Here is a 25277-nt window from a genome sequence, read left to right on the forward strand (position 1 = left end):
TTGTCCACGTTTTTTTGTAACGTCCTGTACCCAGATATGCATATATGTATACATGTAGATGTAGGTATGTACATATATGTACGTATATATGCATATACTCACATATTATTTGTAGTATATATATGTAAGAACGACCGTGCGAACCCAAAAGGAGAAATGGTGACGAATGGAAAAACAGGGCTCCTTTCTTAAACGCGTCACACGGTCGAACACAAAATATATCAAATGATATAAATATGTTATACTTCGATAACATAGTGAATTCGTAAATGGCCAGTAAGGAAGACGATAGAACACAACCGATAAAGATGAATAACAGTAATATTTATTGTAGCATTAAAATGTATATCTGTGTGTGAGTGTGAATGCGACATAATAAAACATAATAAAAGACAGGCCGTCGTGTAAAGAAAAGAGTGTGTGTAAGTGATACATGTATGTGTATGCGTGAGATACAGCAGATACAAAAAGAGTAAGTAACACATATAAGAATTTGCCAGTTCTTAGAGTACACAATAGTAAGAGTCTGTATGTAAGAAGTTGAGGCGTGTGGGGCAGGGCGATCACTCGTTGTGATGTTAGGGCTTCCATGCCGAGCCGGGTTCCTGTATACAGATGTTCTTCGCAGGCTGGGTTCTTGTCTGTTGTCTATCGTGGTGAAGGTGAATCGCACAAACAGAGTTAGAAGTTCTGCGGTAGTTTTGGTTAGCTGGTGTACGTAAAAGTCATGTTGACGCTGTCGGCGACGCTGGTAGTCGTAGTGTCGTGTTGACTGGTAGTCGTAGAGTCGCGTTGCTGCTGGTAGTCGTAGTTGTACGAAGCTGTGATTGTTGTCGCTGGCTGCTGCTGCTGCTGTGTGGTACACGGAACAGATCTCTAAGAGATCTGAACCGCGACGAATTAGCTGGGTATCTAGCAGGCTATTTATAGCTGAAAGTAGGCTCCACAGAAGGCATTAGAAGAACACTATCACGTGACCTTATTAGGGGCTGTGATTGGTCAGTTTGCGTTCTGGCGGGAACGGTACGAAGCAGTTGCCGCTTCAAGTAATAATCAATCACGTGATGGATACAGTAGGCTGCTCTCCGCTACGCCCGCGCTTGAATATATTTATAACAGCGGGGAAGATGGCTTGTTTGTATATAATGGCGATAGTAGTTTCACTACATATATATATATATATATATATATATATATATATATATATATATATATATATATATATATCGGAACCAAACTTACACCCAGTACGAGCTACCCAGACCCCGAAATAACCAAAACGCCTTTAGCAGGCAACACATCAATGGGGAAAAACTCAACACACCAAAATACCGCAAACATAAGAACCCCCAGAAATCATTTTTTAGGCCAAGGCAACAGATCTCACGACACCAGATGGTACACACCAACCTTGAAAAACCAAAACTAGTGAATCTCTCAAGCCTAAACCTGTCGAACCAACAAATTAAAATCCTTTCAAAAGGACTAAAATTCACTCCAACTCCACAATACCCCAACTTGAGTGAAATACAGGATGATGTCTTCCACTTTTGTAGAAAATTACGCCTCACAGGAATTTTTTGACAAAGAAATCAATAACGACGAATCAATGGTTCGTAACAAGAGCCATTATAATCCCATAAAGGGTAAAAACAAAACATTGGACAAATTTTGTGAGTACATTTCGAACTTTCCTTATAATGAACTTCCACAACCTAAACCCAAACCCAACACCAGTAAAAACGAATGGAAAATCATCCATGAGTTACGAAACAATCATGATATCACAATCAAAGAAGCAGATAAGGGTAGCACTGTCGTCATTATGGATACAGAACAATACAAAAACTCTGTATCTTAACTCTTACAAGACACTACGTACTATGAAAGAGTAGTCAACTACCAACAAACAAGAACAATGACCAAATTAAACACACTCATTTGCCAACATCGAAACAACTTAACAACAAAGGAATGCGACTACCTAACAAACTTTAATTGCAAAACAAGCAACCTCTATGGACTCCCAAAAATCCACAAGAGCAAAAATATTTCTGAAGCTTGCAAAAAGTCCACTTCCACCTGTATCACTGTACCACATCCCACTGATCTCAAACTAAGACCAATTGTGGCAGGCCCAAACTGTGAAACACACAGATTAAGCAACTTTATCGATATCCTCCTGAAACCAATACTTCACCACATACCAAGTATTGTTAGAGACGACCTGGACCTACTAAATCATCTACCCAAACATGCCAATAAAGACATTTTCATTGTTTCCTTTGATGTAATAAATCTTTACACTACGATCCCACATCAATATGGACTGGAAGCCATTAAATTCTGGCTAGAAAAATACCCCAATGAGATCCCAGAAAGAATAAAAAAAAGAATTCATCATCGAGGGCCTTAAGTTTATCCTTCAAAACAATTTTTTGAATTTTAATGATAACACCTACAGACAGGTATCAGGGACTGCAATGGGGACTAAAGTTGCCCCTACATATGCAAACCTGGTGATGGCCTACTTAGAATTGCAGATCTACGACAAATCCAAAACTAGATACGGCCTGTCCTTCCACCAATACCTGTTGAAGAATTGGAAACGTTACTTGGATGATTGCCTCATCCTATGGTCCCACACACTCGACCAACTCTTTGACTTCAAAACTTTAATTAACAGTGTCAACAACCATATCCAATTTACAATGGAATACAGTCAAGACCAACTTCCTTTTCTTGACATTCTCATTGTAAAAATGGGTACCAGCATTGAGACTGATATTCACTACAAACCGACTGATTCCAAGCAATACCTTCTGTTCACCTCCAATCACCCAAAACATACAAAGACAAACATTCCCTTCAACCTTGCGAGAAGAATTTGCACAATTGTCTCTAATTATAGAACTCGAAATAAAAGACTCGAAGAACTAAAGGCAATTCTCCTCGAAAGACATTACCCAGCATCATTAGTTGACAATGGAATAGAACGGGCCAAGACAATTGCTACCCATGACCTGTGAAAACCGAAACACATACACGGCACGTTAAATAGTCTCCCATATCTCTCAACACACAATCCTAGAAATGCAGAAGCTTACACAATAATATACAAAAACATCCCACTACTGAATCAAGACCCACGTCTAAAAAGAGTACTCGCAACCCATAAAATAATAAAAAGCAAAAGACAACCCAAATCCCTAAAAAACCTACTCACGAATGCAAAATTGCCCAACACAAGCCCACCACCTACTGTCAAAAAATGTGGTCGTTCCAACTGCAGGACTTGCATCCACCTCATGGAAGGAACAACATACAGATTCCAGTCGGGACACACTTTTGTCATAAAAAATAACTTCACCTGCGCATCAAAAAATTTACTTTATGCCATAAGGTGTGAAGGGTGCCACAAAGAATACATAGGGCAAACGAGCCTTACTCTCAGAGAAAGGATGACAGTCCACCGCCAACAATTGAGGGATCCCACCACAAGACAGATACCACTCAGTGGGCACTTAGATCTCTGTACACAAAACAAGTCCCCCAAATTCCTAGTTTTCCCATTATACCAATGTTCAGACAACACCACTGACCAAACACGAATAAATAGGGAAAATAATCTTATTCAAAAATACAGACCACAGCTCAACATACTCTAACATAAGCCCCCTCCCCAGATGCACGCCCAAAACAAAGACACACAGATACGCAAAATCACACACATCAATACAATGCAAACCTCCGACACGAACACACTTACGCACATATATACACACACACACAATCACAATATCTCCACACCAGAGCACAAACCCACCTACATTTCAAGAAAAAACACATGCATATATATACTTACAATACAATTGTAGCAACCACAACCAACACCCATACACACATATGTAAACAGGTACATGCACACACCTACACACCACTCCGGCAACCACAAATCATATTCACACACGCATATTTGCATACATATGTACACACACATACAAACACCATACGCCTGTTCCCCAGTAAAAATGTCACACACACACTCAAAAGAAAAACACACACAATACAATCCCAACAACCACAACAAACACTCACAAGCACACATGCACAGAAGCATGCACACACAATGACACACCTCCCCGACAAATACAAGCCACATAGACGCACTCACACAAACACACGCACACGTATACACACATATACTGTACTAACAATACAAACAAAACTAATCACTCACAATGACAGCGCACACACACATGTACACATATACACCAGGAAACTACACAAACCATACCCACATACACACACATACAAACGCATACCCAGTACCAACATACACGGAACACACATGCACACACATACACTTCACCTGGATAAACCCAACGTACAAGGACACCTAATAAATACAACACACACATACCTGCTCACACACACATACACCCTCATGCACACACATACAGTTGCTCCCTCACACACACACGCACCACAATGACAACTCAAACACAAACATACTTAGAGACACACACAAACTCACGTACACACATATAACACCCCCACCAACACACAACACAAATAAACATACGTACACATACATATGAACCATCACACACACATACGGTTGCTTACACACACACACACACACCACAATGGGTATTTAAAACAACACACTCACTCAGACACAGAGAGAGACACACACACACTCACGTATACACACACTCCCACATTCACACAAAACACTCCCACGCACACACACAGATGCACACAGATGCACACATACATACACACACAGACGCACACATATGTACACACCCTCACACATACATACGGTTGCGCGCTCTCTCTCTCACACACACACCACAAGGACGATTAAAACAACACATACATACTCAGAAAAATAGATATACGCAGTCTCACGTACACACACCTAACATCCCCACCGACACAAAAAACACACAAACACACATACACACGCACTCACAAACGCACTCACGCACACATACGAACAAACACATATACACATACACACACATGCGCACACACAACACCCTAACAAATATTAATCACACACTCACACAAACGTGCACACACATACACACACCATCCTACCATAGATAAAAAAGACACACATACTCATATACACATGCCACACACGCACACATACAGACATAGACATACACATACATATGAACCATCACACACATACGTTTGCCTGCACACACACACACACACACACACACACCACAAGGTATTTAAAACAACACACCCACTCAGACAGAGAGACACACACACACTCCCACACTCACACAAAACACTCCCACGCACACACACAGATGCACACATACATACACACACATACGCACACATACGTACACACCCTCACACATACATACGGTTGCTCTCACACACACACACACCACAAGGACGATCAAAACAACACATACACACTCAGACAAAGAGATATACGCACAGTCTCACGTACACACACCTAACATCCCCACCGACACAAAAATCACTCAAACACACACTCATATACACATTCCACAATAAACTCTGGGACCAATAAAAACGGCACACACACGCACACACACACACACACACACACACGGACACAAACACACATATATACACACACATAGAGATGTGCACAAAACCAGTCCCAAAAACCAGTGAACCATGACAGACTGTCACAGACCAACCAAAAATAAAAAAATCTTCTTTAACTCTTCTTCCCCCCCCCCCCCACCGCAGCTAGCCAGTCATACTGTCTCTCAAGACAGTAAAACAAGAGAAAAAGGCCAGGTCAGTTCCTCCTCAATTTTATTCGATTGTCAAAGAATATGTATAAGAATATGTATATGTATTTTTCCATATGTGTATTTTCATACACTGTTTTTAACACTGTTTTTAACAATTTCACCTTAATATCAGAGAATGTGTGACAATCAGTGTGTAACACTACAAAGTTCATACAAAGCCTTATACTTTAAATATATTTTATCATCAAAGAATGTATATATGCATTTTAATACTCAAACTGTTTTTTAACATTTTTTATTATTCTCAAAGACTTTTGATAATCTTTTTCTAAAAAAGTGAAACCGGTTAAGTAAATAAATATTTTTAAAAAATAAGTGCATTTTCAAACCTTCTTTCATATATATTTCCACTCATACGGTATTCCACAACTTTACTTTATTATATATATATATATATATTTATTTATTTAAAGTTACAAGAAGCGGCTGGAATTTTGCCATTAACATCTAGGCACAATTTAGTATGGATTAAATTATAATGGAGAGTTAATTATAATTATACCTTGTAGTACAATATAGTGTGTTATTAGATCTTAAAACAGGCTATATACGTGTATAACTTGACAATAGTAATTGCCGGTTTTGAATAAAATCCTAGAGGTAGGATGGCACACTATGGATCTCCATTCTGTTTATAATTTATAACATGGAGTGCATAGAATATAATATTAGGTCCTAAAGCAGGCAATATTAATGTATTAATATATAACTTAAATATAGCATATGTGGGATTTGGAAAAAACTCCTAGAAATAATTATTCCTATTGCAATAGAACGTTATTTATTATTTATAATTTATTTATGGTTCATATTTTATAGTACTATGTAGTATAATATTGGACTTTAAGGCAGGTATATCAATGCTCGGTTTGCCAATAGTAATTGTGGGCTTTGCAGTGGCTCCTAGGATAATATAATTTATGTGCCTTGAATAATTAATATTAGAAATTTTAGTAATAATTGTAATAGTCATAGAATATGGCAAGGAGTTACCTCCCCTATTGGAATTAGTTATAAAAAGAGAAAAATTATATTAGACCGGTTAACGCTGGGAATGCGGTATGGAGTTTAAATTTTGAATTTTTGATTTTGTTCGATTAATTCATTATGTGTTTGGGGGGGGGGGGGGGGGGTTCTAAAGAAAGTTATTCCTGATGAAGTGTATGGCAACTGATAAATTTGACTTATACTTGGTGGTCAAATGTAGCTGTATACAGAAATGCTAACATCGGATTAAATACATGGATATAAACATCGGCGTCAAATCTCTTTCTTAAATGTAAAAATTAAAAACTTTGGATATATAAACAAGGAGAACGATCCTTAAGGAGTCTAATTTAGATTTTTTGAGGTGAAATCTCATGCTATATTGGTAACGATTACAAAGTTTACTTTGAAAAATTATATATATATATATATGGGTCTGGCTGCTCTACATTGATAAGGGGCAGCACACTGAAATTTTGTAGATGTAGGTATGTATATACATGTACGTATATATGCATTTTGTTTGGTGGCTTGGAGTGGGCAATCTTTCAGAATACCATGTTTGCGAATTTCAAGTGCTTAAGAACCTGTAAGGGTGCATATCTATTGAGAAAAAGTAATGAATATTTATTTTTATCGATTCCTAGGTATGCAAAGAGTAGGCATACTTGTGTAATTACGCAGTTCGCGTCGCAATTACGTGGTTTTGGGTTCCGTCTCACTACACAGCATCTGGATCAAGTGTCTTCTACGACAGCTTCGGACCTACCAATGACTTGAGAGAGAACTTGTTACACGGAAACTGCCTAGAATTATGTATGTGTGTGTGTGTGTGTGTGTGTGTGTGTGTGTGTGTGTGTGTGTGCAGGGTGAGCCAAAAGTAGCTATACACTTTGAAATTCTTTCATTTTCTTACTTTTACACTCATTTATTACAAAAACATTTATGAAACACAGTTTAACCTCGTAAATGGTCGAAATATCCTCCTTCAACATGGGAACATTCATCAAGCCTCCCAGAACACTGTAACACACAGCACATTATTCACGGTACCTGTAAAAAACGAATAAGTTAATTTTAAAAGTGTTACCTACTTTTGGCCCACCCTGTATATATATATATATATATATGAGGTCTGATCAATAAGTATCAGGACTGTTATAGTAACGAAGCTAAGGCACGCAGAGTAAAGCCGCTAGGCACAAATTGACCTTGTACTCTGTTGTGCATGCGCAATAAGTTTTAACGTTCTAGCTCACTTTCGCTGTTTACACCACTGCTTGGAAGGAACGTGTGTAGCGTGTGATCGTCGCATTGACCATGACAAGGAAAGTTGTCAGATGCGTACACAAAGTTGTCAGAGGCCTACGCAAGGTTGCAGAAAGTATATGTAGAGGAGGGTATGAGACGCGCACAAGTGTACGAGTGGTTCAGGCGTTTCCAAGATGGCCGAAAAATGTCGACCTGCAAACAGCAGAACTGAGAAAAACATCGCATATATGCATGCAACTGTGTCGGGAAATCGTCGAATCCCTATCCGTGAGTTATCAGACGATGTAGAGATTAGTTACGGTTCATTTCAGTCCATTATCACAAAAGATTTGGGTATGAGAAGCGTGTCTGCCAAGTTTGTGGCAGAACTGCTTTCAGATGACCAGAAAGACACTCGGGCTTCAGTTGCACAAGATCTCTTTGATTGTGTCGAGAACGATAAAAAGTTTTTGAAAATTTTGCGTAGGCCTCTGAGCAGGTATCACCAAGCTTTTGGCAAAATTTGATGCATATTCTCTGCACAACTTTCTGTCGTTGTCAATGCGACGATCACACGCTACACATCTTCCTTCCAAGCACTGCTGTAAACAGCGGAAGTGAGCTAGAACGTTAAGACTTAGTGCACATGCAGAGCAGAGTTTAAGGTCAATTTGTATCAAGCGGCTTTACTCTGTGTCCTTTAGCTTCGTTGCTATGGCAACAGTCCGGATACTTATTGATCAGACCACATGTACACACACACACACACATATTGTGAAGTATGTTTGCCAACTAAATGTGGCGGTCCCATAGAGGACGATGCTACTGGTATTTTTAGCACCAGGAGGACATCTCCAGCTGTCTAATGACACACTGTCTGTGTCTGATTAGTATTTGCGAAGGGAAATCATCGTTCTCATCTCTAGTCTTACGTGATATATACAGATCCGGGAGTTCAACGACAGTTTGTCACTGGAAAAAGCATATAGTAATTTGCGTTTGGAATTAGTTCTCATTGCTAGCTTGTGATTATCACACACTGATGACGGGTTACTACCCAGAAACCCGGGTCTGAGTATCACGTAAGATTAGAGATGGGGACTATGATTTCCCTTCGCAAATACTAATCAGACACAGACAGTGTGTTGTTAACCAGCTGGAGATGTCCTCCTGGGACTAAAAACAACAGTAGCATCGTCCTCTATGGGACAGCCACATTTAGATGGCAAATATACGATTCCGTGCTGCTACTGTTTACTTCTCGCTCAGAGATTTAATATTACAATATATTGCTAAAAGAAGTGTGGAAGATAATCCTCGTCGCAAAGCCTCTGACATAGTAGAATTAGTTAATGTCAGTGCCAGAACAGCTGTCAGGTATCTCCACAAACTTGGTCACTACGGCAGGGCACCAAGAAGGAAGCCACTTCTTCGACTAGCCAGCATCAAGCGGAGAAAAGATTGGGCCAGTGAGATGGTGGAGAGGCCACTAGCATTTTGGGACACTGTCATATTCTCTGATGAGTCCAGATTTGCCGTACTTCTTGGCAGTGGTCGAGTGTATGTCTAGAGACTCTGTCGGGCAATGGGATCGGTAGATGTTCCATTTTAGAAATTTATAGAGGATTAGTGACGGGAAAGTGCGACGACATTCTCAAAGAGAATCTGGGCGCCGACGAGAACGAACTGGCTAGTCTGTTCCGGAGGACTACCCTGTTGGAAACTATTATGGATAACTTCTAGGTATTATCGGTCTGGCAGTGCTATCGGGGAGCGCTACCCGTTCGAGATAGACTCTACAGGTGCGAATGTGCTGTCAGACGGACTTGTACGATGTGCCCGCAGAGTGGCGAAACTGTTCTGCACGCCCTCGTTCAGTGTCCGGGCATTGCTAACTTGTGAGGTCATGTTGAACAGCTGTTGTCATGTGTGGGACGGATCTGTCTGTCGGCCGAGTCTATAGTGATGACTGCACCGCCGTCTTCCTTTAATTGGGCAAGCAAATCAGTTTTCCTTTGTCTGCGGCGAAAGAGGTTGTTTGGTAGACAAGACTGAAAAGCATGAGGGCAGATACATTCCTCTTTGGTAGAGCTCTCACTGACATTTTCAAGTTTCATTTAAAAAAGAAATTGAGAGTGGAGAGGGAAGTGTTGTCCTCGAGTGTGTTTACTGAAAGGTGGGTGAAAGTTGCAAAAATGACAAGAGTGGATGGTACCTGAGTGTAGACCTATGAGTCGGAGAGAATTTGGAGAGGGCACTTGCTCTTATGGTCTCAGGGAAATCTCGACAGTGAGGTTCCTCGATTATCCCTCGAGGCCTTCCTGTTTCAGGAGGGCCACATCTCTATCACCCTCGCCACCCTTTTTTTATTTACCTTTGTATGCTATGCACATGTCTCGTCTTTTCCAGTGTATACCGCGTATACATTTATTTTTTCATCATTTCATTATTATATGTAACCCCCCCCCCCCCCCAAACTTTATGTCTGTCTCTGTATTGTCCTTCTCATCCTTCGCCCTTGTGACAAATAAATGAAATCATTATTACTATTATTATCATCATCCTGCACGCCTAAGCGAAAGCAGGATATTGTGGTCGCTCGTCTTGGTCTGTTTGCTTGTCTGCAAAATCACTAGTAAACGGTTGAACGGATTTTCACAAAATTTGGCAGAAATACTCACTGGGTGAGCGGTTCGAACTCATTATTTTGGTTTGATTATCTTTAAAATTGGCGGACGGGTGAATCAAAACGGGTTTTTTTTCTTTGTTACATATGCATAAACGATAAGCAAGGTAAATAACTCTTGATGTCATTTTGTTGAAATATAAATTAGTCTGAGCATATATTTATTAAAATAAATTTTATTTTATCCTTATGTGACGCAGGGTATGTATCACTCATCCGATGCATTTTTTTTTTTTTTTTTTTTTTCATTACTATTTAAGGCGGCGAGCTGGCAGACTCGACAGCACGCTCTGCCGAGGTCGACTTTGCCATTCATCCTTTCAGGGTCGATAAATTAAGTCCTAGTTGAGTACAGGGGTTGATGTAATCGACTTGCCCCTCCCCCAAAACTTCAGGCCTTGTGCCTATAATAGAAAGGATTATTATTATTAACATTATTATTATTATTATTATTATTATTATTATTATTAGAGAGAGCAGTGCATGCCATCAAAGTACACCCGGGTAAAATATACAAAGCCAGTGTATCTATCATGACTACCCGTCTGATAAAGGTGCACTAGGCACATGCATCACAACCACATGTGCACAACATGGTGATCTCATATGACAATAAACAGCACATGGCCTTGCAGGTGGAGACCCAGTTAGAATCTTCTTCAGGTCGAGTAGCCCATCCTGCTCAAAAGGTCCCTGAATAAGGGTTGTTTAAGGATGTTGAACAAAATACCCTTGTTTCGGAGGTGAATTATCCAAACTCCAAAGAATTCCTCTCAACTTTTGGCTATGATGCTCCCCCACTACTTCTGTTTGTGATCAGAGATGCACATATCGTCAACCACTAAGTGACATACTCAACTGGTTAAGGTCAAGCAATTGAAAAGCAAATCTGTGGTATTGAGCAGAATATCTGCTGTCACCCGTCTTTTATACCACTTAAAGCACCTGTGCCAGTGACCCATTTAGGCACCCATGCTGGTTCCTCATAGAAAACACCCAATGCATTCTGTAAAGTGTTTGGCATTAGGAAATGCATATAGTCATAGGAACCATGCCAAAACAGATAACTGGAACCTGTACAACTCATGCCAACATCGAAAGTGGACATTAAGTGACGATGATGATGATGATGATGATATATGAAAAACAGTTCATTAAAATTCATCATCATCATTTAACATCAGTCTCCCATGCTGGCATGGGTTGGATGGCTTGACAGGAACTCCTAAGCTAGAGGACCGAGCCAAGCTCCAATGTCTGCTTTGGTATAGTTTTTACAGATGGATGCCCTCCTTAATGGCAACAAAATCATATCTGAATAAAAAAAAATATTATGTTGTACCACTGGGTGTTATACTTCATCCCTTCACAGGTCAATAACATATGTCACTGACAAAGTATTATGGGCTCAATCACAAAAAGTAAAAAGAAACTTGAAGGTGGTAATCCCTTGCATGGCTGCATACAAATGACCGAAACCAGTAAATTGATGTAAGAAGGAAAATAAACTCCAAACAAAGTACAGAATTATTTTATAAAGAGACAAGAACTAATGTTAAGCAAGATCACTGCTCAGTTTCCTCTGAAGATTTCTGTAGAGATGCTGCAATGTTGTAGAGTATTCCAATATTCTGTGGATTGTCAAGTTCATAAGCTTGTTGCCCCATCTTATTACCAATGACAGGAATTAAAATGATTTTTCTCTTCAGTTCCAGGAAGAAAAACCTCATTTTACCTGGTGTAGCACTAAGTAGAGGTGGTCCTACTTTTGACTGAGCCTTTGGCAGTTTTGGTGATTTGGCATAAGGTTCCAGTTTAACGGACATAGACCGAAGAGTCTTGTTGAAAAGTAAAGCAGCAAATACCCTTTTCATCCTGCGATGCTGAAGCATCATCCATGGTCTGTGAACTTGGCCGTAGTCATAGCGACATGCTGCTGAACATTCCTTTAACGTTTTTGTCATAGAGTGAGGACAGTCAGAAAGGTCTAAAGATTTCTGGGATGGTTCCAGAGGCAATTTTGTGAGAATGACACAGCAAGGTCGACAACCCTTCATCAAACGAAAGGATTTCTTCTTGGCACTCTTTGGAGGCAGATTCAACAGATGCCTCAACCATTTGATGGCGTCATAGGAAGGAATTCGTCTTATAGTGCGTCCAATGAACTTTGGAGGTGGTGGTGGGCTTACAGGAGTCTTAGCAGTTGTTTGTTTAGTTGTAGCTGCTTTTTCAGGTCTCACCACAGGTCGATCAGTCAGAGCAGCCTCTGGGTTCAAATTGAGCCTCCTCGCAGTTGCTATTGGAGATTTGGGGATGATTTTCTTCTTTTTGAAAAGGGGAGTGTTTTGAAGTGATGGTGTAGTGCGTCCCTGGAAAGACTGTAAAGTGTTCTTGGATGGCGATGAGCTGGGTGACACCTTAGGTGAAAGTTGTGGGGCTGGATCAGTCTAGAAAACAGGAAAAAGAAAGAGAAAGAAATAAATGCTACAGAATAATAACATAAAGCAACAAAATAAAATGAAATAATAAAAATCATTATTGTCATGGATTATTATGGATCTGGCATCATTGTAATTATTTCTAATTAACTTTCTAATATAATACCCTGTATTGATTATATTAACACTAACTATCAATATGTCACTATATCACTGTCATCAATTATTTCTTGTTAGCTTTTTAATGTTCCTGGCATTCGTCATGATTATAATCATCATTGTTTTATTGCCAATTTTCCATGTATAGTTGGATGCTTTTCCTATTGTCACCCCACACCTGTTTTAATGTAAGGTTATAGTTTACTCTTGTTCAGGCATATCTTCATGGAAGACTGGCAGCAAATTGTTACCACACCACTTGTAAGACAGTAAAGTTTATTTACAACTAGGATGTACACATATAAGTAAATAGACGCATACACACACACACAACAGATTACTTTTCAGTTTTCTCAATCAAATTCATTCACAAGACACTAGCTCAAGGTACCATACAATGGGATTGAACTCAAGCTATGTGATTACAAAGTGAACCTCTTAATTACTCACCCATGTCTGCACCCATAAACATATTACCTTTCCTTCTATCTTTCCCACCACATATTCTTAATGTCAGGTTTTTAATATACCCTGTACTAGATATTTTAACACTATGTGTCTGTCTGTCTCACCACAATTATTTCAAGTGAGCTTTATAATACACCCTGTATCTAACATGTTAACATTATGTCGGTTCGTCAACGTCTAAAATACATGTTAAACCATCTTCAAAGAATTAGTAAATTTTTGCTTTTACTGAAATGATGATATGAAACCTGACACAAAACATTTCAGCAACCAAATGATATTCCAGTAGTTTATGCAGAAATTTTGTTTGATACTTTACAAAGCAATGATTTGTTGTAAATCCATATTTCACTGCTGTGTAGCATGGTTGTTTGCACACAGGCATCAAACACTCTGCCTTTTATTTTCAGGGAGAGGCCCTTTGTTACCAACAGAAGTAGGAGCTCTCTGAACTTTGCCCAACCTATTCTTATTCTAGCTATATTCTTGGAGCATCCACCTCACTACTCACTTGGTCACCTAGGTAATGGAAGCTATCAACTTCTTCTCGTTGATGGAATCCATTTGATGGAATCTATTTTCTGAACACTTTCAGTGTTAATTGTGCACCTTCCACTCACAAAAACTAGTTTCTCTGTTGACCTTTCTCTAATATTGTTGCACTTCTTATGTGTCCATAGCATACACTGGGTACATCTCATGGAATTTCTACCTATGCCTTTCTTACAGATTGGGCAGGGCTATATCACCATTTGACATCTGTTTTCCCTGCTGGCATGGGTTGGATGATTTGACCAGATCTCACAAGCCAGAGAGCTGCATCAGGTTCCAGTCAGACTTGGCTTGGTTTCTACAGTTGGATGCCCTTCCTAACACCAACCACTTTACAATGTGTGTTGGGTGCTTTTAACACAGCACTGGCATGAATGCTTTTTACATGGCACCAACACAAGGGTCTTGCAGGTCAATCCTCTTCATCAGGTGAAGCAGCCTTAACACTCACAGGAGACACAATAGAGACACATATATAGCTGCCTTCGTTATTTTATATTTTTCACATTAGCATCTTGCCGAATCAGCCATAAATTCATTTGGCAAATATATATGCTAACAGTCAGGATTTAACCAAACCATCCAGTGACAATTAGTGACAATTATATACATACACACACATATATGATTAAGTATATATAAATACACACACACACACATACGTATACGTGCATATATCTTTTATCCTTTACTTGTTTCAGACTGCGACCATGCAGGACTATTGCCTTAAAGAATTTTAGTGGAAGAAATTGACCCTAGTACTACTTTTTAAACCTGCTATTTATTCTATTAGTGTTTTATGTCAAACTAGTAGACTACAGGGACGTAAACACACCAACACCAGTGTTGTCAAATAATGATGATGATGGCACTCCGTCGCTCACGACGTCGAGGGTTTCAGTTGATCCAATCAACGGAACAGCCTGCTCGTGAAATTAACATGCAAGTGGCTGAGCACTCCACAGACACATGTACCCTTAACGTAGTTCTCGGGGATATTCAGTGTGACACAGTGTGACAAGGCTGACCCTTTGAATTACAGTCACAACAGAAACAGGAAGTAAGAGTGAGAGAAAGTTGTGGTAAAAGAGTACAGCAGGGTTCTCCACCATCCCCTGTTGGAGCCTCGTGGAACTTTAGGTGTTTTCGCTCAATAAACACTCACAACGCCTGCTCTGGGAATCGAAACCACGATCCTATGACCGCGAGTCCACTGCCCTAACCACTGGGCCATTGCACCTCCACTGTCAAGTAATAGTAGGGAACAAACTCAAACAAACAGACAGACAGGCAGACACATATACAATGGGCTTCTTTCAGTATCTGTCTACCAAATCTACTCACAAGGCTTTAGTTGAGCTGAGGCTATAGTAGAAGACTCTTGCCTAAGGTGCCACACAGTGGGACTGAACCCAGTATTATGTGATTGGGAAAGAAACTACTCACCACACAGCCATCCCTGTGCCTACTTTCTAGAATAGTCACATATGTCTGTGTGTCATGACTAAAAAGTGTTTTCATCATAAAGACCATCAACCTGTAAACTACTGCCCTCAACAGTCTCATCCATCCTACCATGGTAGTCATGGGAAGAGAAGGAGTTGGAGAAATAGATGAAAAAGATGACGATGATGACAACTCAACTCCAATACAGAACTGGTATGCTATTTATCAACTACAAAAGGGTGAACAGTAAGTATGAAATTTGCCACCTAATCTTCAAATGTGGGAAGAAGTTTGCTTCCCAACCGTATAATTATGGGTTCAGTCCTACTACATGTCACCTTAGGCAAGTGTCTTCTGTTATAACCCTGGGCCAACCAAAGCCATGTCAGTGGATTTGGTACATAATAACAGAAAGCTCATCGTGGAGTATGTGTGTGTGTGTGTGTGTGTGCATGGATGCAATTACGTTTGTGAGTGTGTCTTTGTGTATGCCCCCTCATCGCTTGACGACCAGTATTTATTTACGTTCCCGAAAGCTAGCGGTCTGGTAAAAAAAAAAGAAAGACAAAAAAAGGGCGAAAGTAAAGGACATGAACCGCACCCGCTTTCGCTTTTTTTTTTTTTTTTTTTTTTCTTTTCTTTCTCTTATTTCTTACAGAAACTCACTTTTTCAACTGCGGGGATTCCGAATCTGCAACAAAAAAAATCAACATTGCAAAATTTTAAGTCTTAAAGAAATCGAAGATTAAAAAAACGCTTTAACTTATGTGACAGTAACTTGCGGCTCGTGGGACTTTCTGAATAGCGCGCATGACAACAAGTCATGTCTCATGTGGTCTACGTCTCGAAAAAAGGTTGCATATGCCTGATCGACCAATTCTGCCGGTTTTTCAAAATCCCTAACTCATATGCAAGGAATTTTAAAAACTCAAAATGAATATTAACAGTACTGGATTTCGTTTCGGTCATTTCAATCAACCCATTATCATTATTATTATTTTTTTTTTTTTTTTTATATATATATATATTCCGCTTGTTTTGGAACTTTACTGGACTTGGTAACTTGCAAAATAAAATTCCTGACAAAGTGATCAGAAAATGTACGCGTGTATAGTGTGTGTTGAAGTGTAGCACTTAATTTGATTGTAACGAAGCAACTTACTTACGAATGGAATTTATGAATGGAACTCACGAGACAAAAGCGAGCGAGATTACTGAATTTTTATTAATTTAATTCGCAATTGAGTTTTAGCCGATATTAGTTAGATATGTGTACAAATATGAAATAATGTAGAATGTTTATACGAAATAATAAAGTGTATCCTAATAATAACAGTGATCTTAAGTGTTAATTATCAAAATTATTTCCCAACGGGAACAAAAGATAGTCGTAAGTAATAACTTACCATGTTATTTTGTAATTAGTTACAAGCCATAAGAAAAACTGAACGGGAAATTATCTGAACATGGAACAGACTAGTTCTTTCTTGGTGGTGAACAAATCTTAACATGGCGACTGCTAATTGTTGTTGTTATGGAAGCCGGTGCAAGGGGAAATAATCGATGTGAGAGAGAATCTTGAGTTGCTGCCCTTGCATCGATTACCGTACTGTGGTCTACAATTCCCAGACTTCTCTACATTCGTCTTTTAATGATTTTAGTCATTGGACTGGAACCATACTAGGGTACCGCCTTAAAGGGTTTTAGTCGAGCGAATTTATCCCATTTCTTGATTCCTATTCCATAGGTTTATTTTGCTGAGTCACTAAGTTACGGGGACTAAGCTATCCAACAGCGGTTGTTAGTCAAAGAAACACAAGAACGTGTGCAAGATGGATTTATCAGGCTTCGTATATTTCTACCCAAGCGTTACTTTGATGACGTGTTGCTTTTCTTAGGCGCAGGAATGGCTCTGTGGTAAGTAGCTTGCTTACTAACCACATGGTTTCGGGTTCAGTCCCATTGCGTGGCACCCGGGCCGACCAAAGCCTTGTGAGTGGATTTGGTAGACGGAAACTGAAAGAAGCCCGTCGTATATGTGTGTGTGTGTGTGTGTGTGTGTGTGTGTGTGTGTGTGTGTGTGTGTGTGTGTGTGTGTCCAACACCGCTTGACAACCGATGCTGGTGTGTTTACGTCCCCGTAACTTAGCGGTTCGGCAAAAGAGGCCGATAGAATAAGTACTAGGCTTACAAAGAATATGTCCTGGGGTCAATTTGCTCGACTAAAGGCGGTGCTCCAGCATGGCCGCAGTCAAATGACTGAAACAAGTAAAAGAGTAAAAGAAACTAAAACTTCGAACAAATTTGCAACACAACGAGGAACCAGGAACTATTGTTTTGCACTAGGAGCAAACTGCAAATTTTTAAACCAATGTGCTGAACAGAAATTCATGAATTTTTCATTTTACAATTTTATGATTATGTAACATTTAAAGACAGAACTGTTTGATACAGATGTAGTGGCGCGAAATTATAGCCGCCATTGCGGAAGTACACTCTGCGCATGCGCAAGGGACTAGCCTAGCCGGAAGCCGCTCGAGTGCGCATGCGTAATAAAACTAGTACTTAAAGAGTTACTTTCGTTTTATAACTCTCTTGAGCGCGATACCTTCGACGTGACAACACCTTGCTCCTCAACGAAGCACTCTTCACCACGATGCATTCGATGTGATAGCTACTTGCTCCTCTGGCATGCATCAAGGAAGCTCTTAACCTTCCAATACCGATTACAAACTAATCAGCGGCTACTAAGCTGAATGACACAGGATTTGTAAAACCAAGCATCATCAAAATAAAACTTATTTTTATTATGTTGTTAGTTGTTAATTATGTGGAAAGGTGATAGAGAGAAACTAATGTCTATATTGCAACTATCAACCATTTACACAGATTTTGAAGACTTTGCTAACGAACGGTTTCAGATTTGTAAGCAGACGAAACGGTCCTCACCCTCGTGACTAACCTGACGGGGCATTACAGATTGAAAACTGCATATCAGGAGGTTCGAATTCTGGAGTGCCTGCGCAACGGCACTTTAGGAGGCTGTGATAAAGAGAGGAAATATTTACATTAAAACCATTTCACAGAACAAAATTATTAACTAGATCTTTAAAATAACTTTGTTCAATTCAGCAAGCCAAAATCTTTACGATTAGCCACAGTATTGTATCTGGTTCAAGTTAGTAAAACAAAAGTAGTTACAAGAAAACTGTTTAATCGTATAATTTAGCAGGAAAGGAGCATGCGTGGCTACGTGCTGAGAAGCTTGCCTCCGAAGTTCAAAGTTCAGTTCAACAGCGTGATACCTTGGGCAAGAATCTTCTACTGTAAACACATGCCTTGTGAGTGGATATGGTAGACGGAGACTGAAAGAAGCCTCTTGGGCGTGTGTGTGTGAATGTGCGCGCGTGTTTTTGTGTTCGAGTCCCAATACTGTTTAGCAACCGGTGTTGGTTAACTTACGTCCCCCTAATTTAGTGACTTGGTAAAATAAACCCATCGAATAGGTGCCAAGAGATAAGCACTGGCATCCACTAAAACCATTTAAGGCAGCGCCTCAGCATGGTTCCAGTCTAATGACTGTAATAAGTAAGAGACGAACGTGTAGAAAATAGAAAAATTTGAGAATTGTAGACCGCAGTGCAGTCATTGATGCAGGGGAAGCAACTCATGATTGTTTCTTACATCGATTATTTCCCCTGCGCCAGCTTCCATAACAACAACAATTAGCAGTCGCCATGTTAAGATTTGTTCACCACCAAGAAAGAACTAGTCTGTTCCATGTTCAGATAATTTCCCGTTCAGTTTTTCTTATGGCTTGGAACTAATTACAAAATAACATGGTAAGTTATTACTTACGACTATCTTAAATCGATATTTCGTTTATTACGATTGATTATGAGCTTTATTATTTCATATAGACATTAATGTCTACATTATTTCACATTTGTATATTGATATAACTGTAATGGAATATATATAGGCTAAAACTCAATTGCGAATTAAATCAATAAGAATTCAGTAATCTCGCTTTCTTTTGTCTCGTGAATTCCATTCATAAATTTCATTCGTAATTAAGTTGCTTCGTTACAAACAAATAAAGTGCTACACTTCAGCACTACATACACGCACACACACGTGCATTATCAGATCACTTTGTCAGGAATTTTATTTTGCAAATTACCAAGTCTGGTAAATTTCTAAAACAAGTGAAATGTATTAAAAAAAATAATGATAATGGTGTGGAGGGGGGGTGATAAAAATCACCGAAACGAATAATGGTATTGTTTACTAATTCCAAGTTTTCGAAATTCCTTGTATATGAGTTAAGAATTTTGAAAAGCCAGCAGAATTGGTAGATCAGGCATGGACAACCTTTTTCGAGTTGTGGGCCGCATGAGATGTGACTTGCCATCATACTACTAAAAAAATTCGGTTAATCTCTAGGTGGTATTTTTTGGTTATCTTACTCCCATTAAAAAATGGGGTTACCTCCCCAATAAAAAATCGAGTTAATGTGGCCACAAGAGATTGGATTAAAAGAGTTAGATCCTTTGGATTCCTATACTTCAACACATTGTTGACGTTTGGCCTCCTCGACAGGCATTGTATGATTTGTTATAAAAGACATCAGATTCATTAAAATGTTTAATTCTTTCAGTTTTCATGTTTTTTCCTAATCCACCAAGGGAAGGTATGTCAGAAGAAAGTAATTCAACAACGCGGGTTGATGAACCGTAAGACGTGTGGCCAGAACCTCCTGGAAAATAACCATAGCGAGGGACATTCCACAGTTGAATTAGAACAGTCACAAACAGTGAAAGAAGACATGCACCCAACACCAGAGCTGAAGACACCTCCGAAAGGAAGGGGCCCCGCCACGTCAAAACGGTAGAGGAGTAGGGGCCGAAACCGGACGTAGTTCCTCCTGATGATGTCTTGAGCTAACTGGATCCTATAAAGGAGCTGTTGTGGTAGCAGACCACGAAACATGGTTGAAATTCCTTCCATTTTTTTCAGTTTTGTATGATTTCTTATGAAAATATTATCAGATTGAAAATGATGTTTCATCGTTTCAGTTTTTATGTTTATTAATTTTTTTCTTTTTTTTTCCCTTGTATTGAGGGTTAAGCAATTTTTTTTAGTTGAAGGTGATAACCAAAAGTACTGATATTTCTCGTAAAACGCGGTGGGGGAATAACCCAATTTTTTAATGGGGGTGAGATAACCAAAATGTACCAGATCGGCATGTGAAGCACTCACCACGAAACTCGATATGCTAAAAATAACAGCTAAATGTCTGGAGAATTTTAGTGTTTGTGTGTGCACATGTGCAACAATTTCTACAGCTTATCCAAATGGACAGAGAAAGAAGTACACAAATATATTTTACATACTTGTCCTATACGTCGGTCTTGTTTTTTTTGTTTTTTTTTACTTTAAAGGTAAACGATTCTGATAGAAGCAATTACCTTGCTGTCAATTCATTGGATTAATCTCAACAAAATACTACAAGTTTTGTCACTGGCTCAGCACATGTTTGTGTTCTTCATTCCAAAATAGTAAAAACTTAAAACAACAAAACTTTAAAATAATAGGCAGAGGAGTGGCTGTGTGATAAGGAGCTTGTTTCCTAACCACATGGCTCCAGGTTCAGTCCCACTGTGTGGCACCTTTGGCAAGTGTCTTCTACTATAGCCTCAGGCCGATCAAAGCCTTGTGAGTTCTCACTATATATACGTGTGTGTATGTATGTGTGTAGGTAGGTAGGTAATTGCCAGAAGTTACAAGAGTGACTGAAAGGCCAAAGGTGTTATGCATGGTACTTATCAGGCCAATTTGATAAGTGTGTTGTGGCTTCATGCAGGCATGGCATGGATTCGATGTTTGATCTCCAAATTTCACTTTTCTCATGGTAAAACAATAGTTTTTTTCTGTGAGTGAGAACAGCTACTTCCAAATACCTTCGCTAACTGGAATTATGTCTTTTCCACTTGACCCTTCTTACCTCTTCTTGGCCACCAAAAGTTAGAATTGAGATAATTTATTGTTCTCAATAATATGTCTATCTTTCTGACTAGTTTTCAATAGTTATAAATACTAGAATTCGGTAAGGCAAAATCAGTTAGTGAACAGAGACCAACTAGAGTCATGGCTACAAGCAGGCAGCCACTAAAGACAAACGCCCAGAGGGAGAAAGGTCACAACATCCCTTGACTCTATAATTTTCGCTAGCTCAGTTTCTTTTCTCTTACAACTTCATTCTATCTCTATCTGTGGATTACTACTACGAGAATGTGTACACACATACCGGCCAAAATTAACTTTTTTACCTTGCATGCTTTTCCATTTACTAATTATACATACCAACTCGTCGTGGTTTTGGATATATACAAAGTAATGGTAAATAAATATTTCTTTACAACTTTGGTCACTGTTCTTCGTTCATCTTGCACATCTGCAACAGCAACACTCATCATAATCACTAACTGCCAACTCCAATATGTACCATAATACCAACCGTATGAAACTCTCAACCCTTGAGTCACTTTTCTGACTTCTGCCAATTAAATTAAAATATATCTACTCATGTATTGAACTCGATTTATTCTGTATGTTCTAGCAATCCTAAGAAAATACTGGATTCAAATTTTGGCACATGGTCAGCTGCTGTAGGGGAGAGTGTAAGTCAATTACATCACTCCCAGTGTTCAGTAGGTACTTATTTTATCAACCCTGAAAGGATGAAGGGTAAAATCGACCCTGGCAGCATTTGAACTCAGAATGTAAAGTCAAAAGAAATGCCACGAAGCTTTTTTCCCAGTGCAGCAACAATTCTGCCAGCATACTATTTTAACCTGTATAAATTTTGACAACGTTATACAGTCTGTTCATAAATTATGTTTACAACGTCCAGAATTTATTGTATCAGATTGTACTAGTAATTTATGAACACACTATATAAACCTACACAGCTGGTGTTTCAAAGCAAAACGTGTATGTGTGTGTCTGTATATGTGTGTATTTACTTGTATGTGTACCTCTTTGTTTTTTTACTTTATTTTTGTTAAGTAACAAAATGCAAGAACATTAAGAATTTAATTGTATATAATTGTGTGGTAAGACACACAGACAAACAGACATAGTTATGCTAATGTTAACATTTTAGATACAGAGTGTATTATAAAACTCACTTGAAATAATTGTGGTGAGACACACAGACACATAGTGTTAAAATATCTAGTACAGGGTATATTAAAAACCTGACATTAAGAATATGTGGTGGGAAAGATAGAAGGAAAGGTAATATGTTTATGGGTGCAGACATGGGTGAGTAATTAAGAGGTTCACTTTGTAATCACATGGCTTGAGTTCAATCCCATTGTATGGTACCTTTAGCTAGTGTCTTGTGAATGAATTTGATTGAGAAAACTGAAAAGTAATCTGTTGTGTGTGTGTATGCGTCTATTTACTTATATGTGTACATCCTAGTTGTAAATAAACTTTACTGTCTTACAAGAAATAATTGATGACAGTGATATATTGACATATTGATAGTTAGTGTTAATATAATTAATACAGGGTATTATATTAAAAAGTTAATTAGAAATAATTACAATGCTGCCAAATCCATAATAATCCATGACAATAATGATTTTTATTATTTCATTTTATTTTGTGGCTTTATGTTATTATTCTGTAGCATTTATTTCTTTCTCTTTCTTTTTTCCTGTTTTCTAGACTGATCCAGCCCCACAACTTTCACCTAAGGTGTCACCCAGCTCATCGCCATCCAAGAACACTTTACAGTCTTTCCAAGGACGCACTACACCATCACTTCAAAACACTCCCCTTTTCAAAAAGAAGAAAATCATCCCCAAATCTCCAATAGCAACTGCGAGGAGGCTCAATTTGAACCCAGAGGCTGCTCTGACTGATCGACCCGTGGTGAGACCTGAAAAAGCAGCTACAACTAAACAAACAACTGCTAAGACTCCTGTAAGCCCACCACCACCTCCAAAGTTCATTGGACGCACTATAAGACGAATTCCTTCCTATGACGCCATCAAATGGTTGAGGCATCTGTTGAATCTGCCTCCAAAGAGTGCCAAGAAGAAATCCTTTCGTTTGATGAAGGGTTGTCGACCTTGCTGTGTCATTCTCACAAAATTGCCTCTGGAACCATCCCAGAAATCTTTAGACCTTTCTGACTGTCCTCACTCTATGACAAAAACATTAAAGGAATGTTCGGCAGCATGTCGCTATGACTACGGCCATGTTCACAGACCATGGATGATGCTTCAGCATCGCAGGATGAAAAGGGTATTTGCTGCTTTACTTTTCAACAAGACTCTTCGGTCTATGTCTGTTAAACTGGAACCTTATGCCAAATCACCAAAACTGCCAAAGGCTCAGTCAAAAGTAGGACCACCTCTACTTAGTGCTACACCAGGTAAAATGAGGTTTTTCTTCCTGGAACTGAAGAGAAAAATCATTTTAATTCCTGTCATTGGTAATAAGATGGGGCAACGAGCCTATGAACTTGACAATCCACAGAATATTGGAATACTCTACAACATTGCAGCATCTCTACAGAAATCTTCAGAGGAAACTGAGCAGTGATCTTTCTTAACATTAGTTCTTGTCTCTTTATAAAATAATTCTGTACTTTGTTTGGAGTTTATTTTCCTTCTTACATCAATTTACTGGTTTCGGTCATTTGTATGCAGCCATGCAAGGGATTACCACCTTCAAGTTTCTTTTTACTTTTTGTGATTGAGCCCATAATACTTTGTCAGTGACATATGTTATTGACCTGTGAAGGGATGAAGTATAACACCCAGTGGTACAACATAATATTTTTTTTTATTCAGATATGATTTTGTTGCCATTAAGGAGGGCATCCATCTGTAAAAACTATACCAAAGCAGACATTGGAGCTTGGCTCGGTCCTCTAGCTTAGGAGTTCCTGTCAAGCCATCCAACCCATGCCAGCATGATAGACAGACATTAAATAATAGTAATGATTAACTCTGACCAGTTACTCTCTCTCTCTCTCTCTCTCTCTCTCTCTCTCTCTCTCTCTCTCTCTCTCTCTCTCTCTCGCTCTCTCTCTCTCTCTCTCTCTCTCTCGCTCTCTCGCTCTCTCTCTATCTCTCTCTCTCTCTCTCTATATATATATATATATTGACGAGGCCCCCTTCGGTCATGAATGACCATGGGACTGCACCTAGAAAGTTACCTTCAGAGGCACAAGTCCAGGCAAGGTTGCTTATAGAAGGCCAGCAGTCGCCCATGCACACCAGCCTCCCCTCTCCATACGACTGATGCTATCCAAAGGAAAGGCAAAGGTTGATACAGCTTGGCACCACTGACATCACAACTCAGTTCTACAGCTGAGTGAACTGGAACAACGTGAAATAAAGTGTCTTGCTCAAGAACACAACACACTGGTCCGGGAATTAAACTCAC

General features: G+C 39.2%; 2 protein-coding genes across 3 annotated transcripts; one reads left to right on the forward strand and one right to left on the reverse strand.

Annotated features, from left to right (window-relative positions):
* Nucleotides 1-12259: 12259 nt before the first annotated feature.
* LOC149134428 (uncharacterized) lies at nucleotides 12260-18289 on the reverse strand. Its single transcript, XM_089355912.1, has 3 exons — nucleotides 18249-18289; nucleotides 16473-16497; nucleotides 12260-13190 (listed from the first exon to the last, which is right to left on the reverse strand). Exons 1-3 carry the CDS (start codon nucleotides 18287-18289, stop codon nucleotides 12309-12311), a joined length of 948 nt encoding a protein of 315 aa, XP_089212038.1. The 3' UTR covers nucleotides 12260-12308.
* Nucleotides 18290-19489: 1200 nt separating this feature from the next.
* Nucleotides 19490-24478, forward strand: LOC149134429 (uncharacterized). Of its 2 annotated transcripts, none has more exons than XM_089356567.1 (2): nucleotides 19490-19648; nucleotides 23547-24478. In XM_089356567.1, exons 1-2 carry the CDS (start codon nucleotides 19646-19648, stop codon nucleotides 24426-24428), a joined length of 885 nt encoding a protein of 294 aa, XP_089212693.1. In that variant the 5' UTR covers nucleotides 19490-19645; the 3' UTR covers nucleotides 24429-24478. The 2 variants fall into 2 exon arrangements, with proteins under 2 accessions (XP_089212693.1, XP_089212694.1); XM_089356568.1 differs by lacking the exon at nucleotides 19490-19648 and adding an exon at nucleotides 20139-20799.
* The last annotated feature ends 799 nt before the right edge of the window (nucleotides 24479-25277 follow it).

This window comes from Octopus bimaculoides, chromosome 8, assembly GCF_046866305.1.
Source record: "Octopus bimaculoides isolate indiv1 chromosome 8, ASM4686630v1, whole genome shotgun sequence".
NCBI classification, from domain to species: domain Eukaryota; kingdom Metazoa; phylum Mollusca; class Cephalopoda; order Octopoda; family Octopodidae; genus Octopus; species Octopus bimaculoides.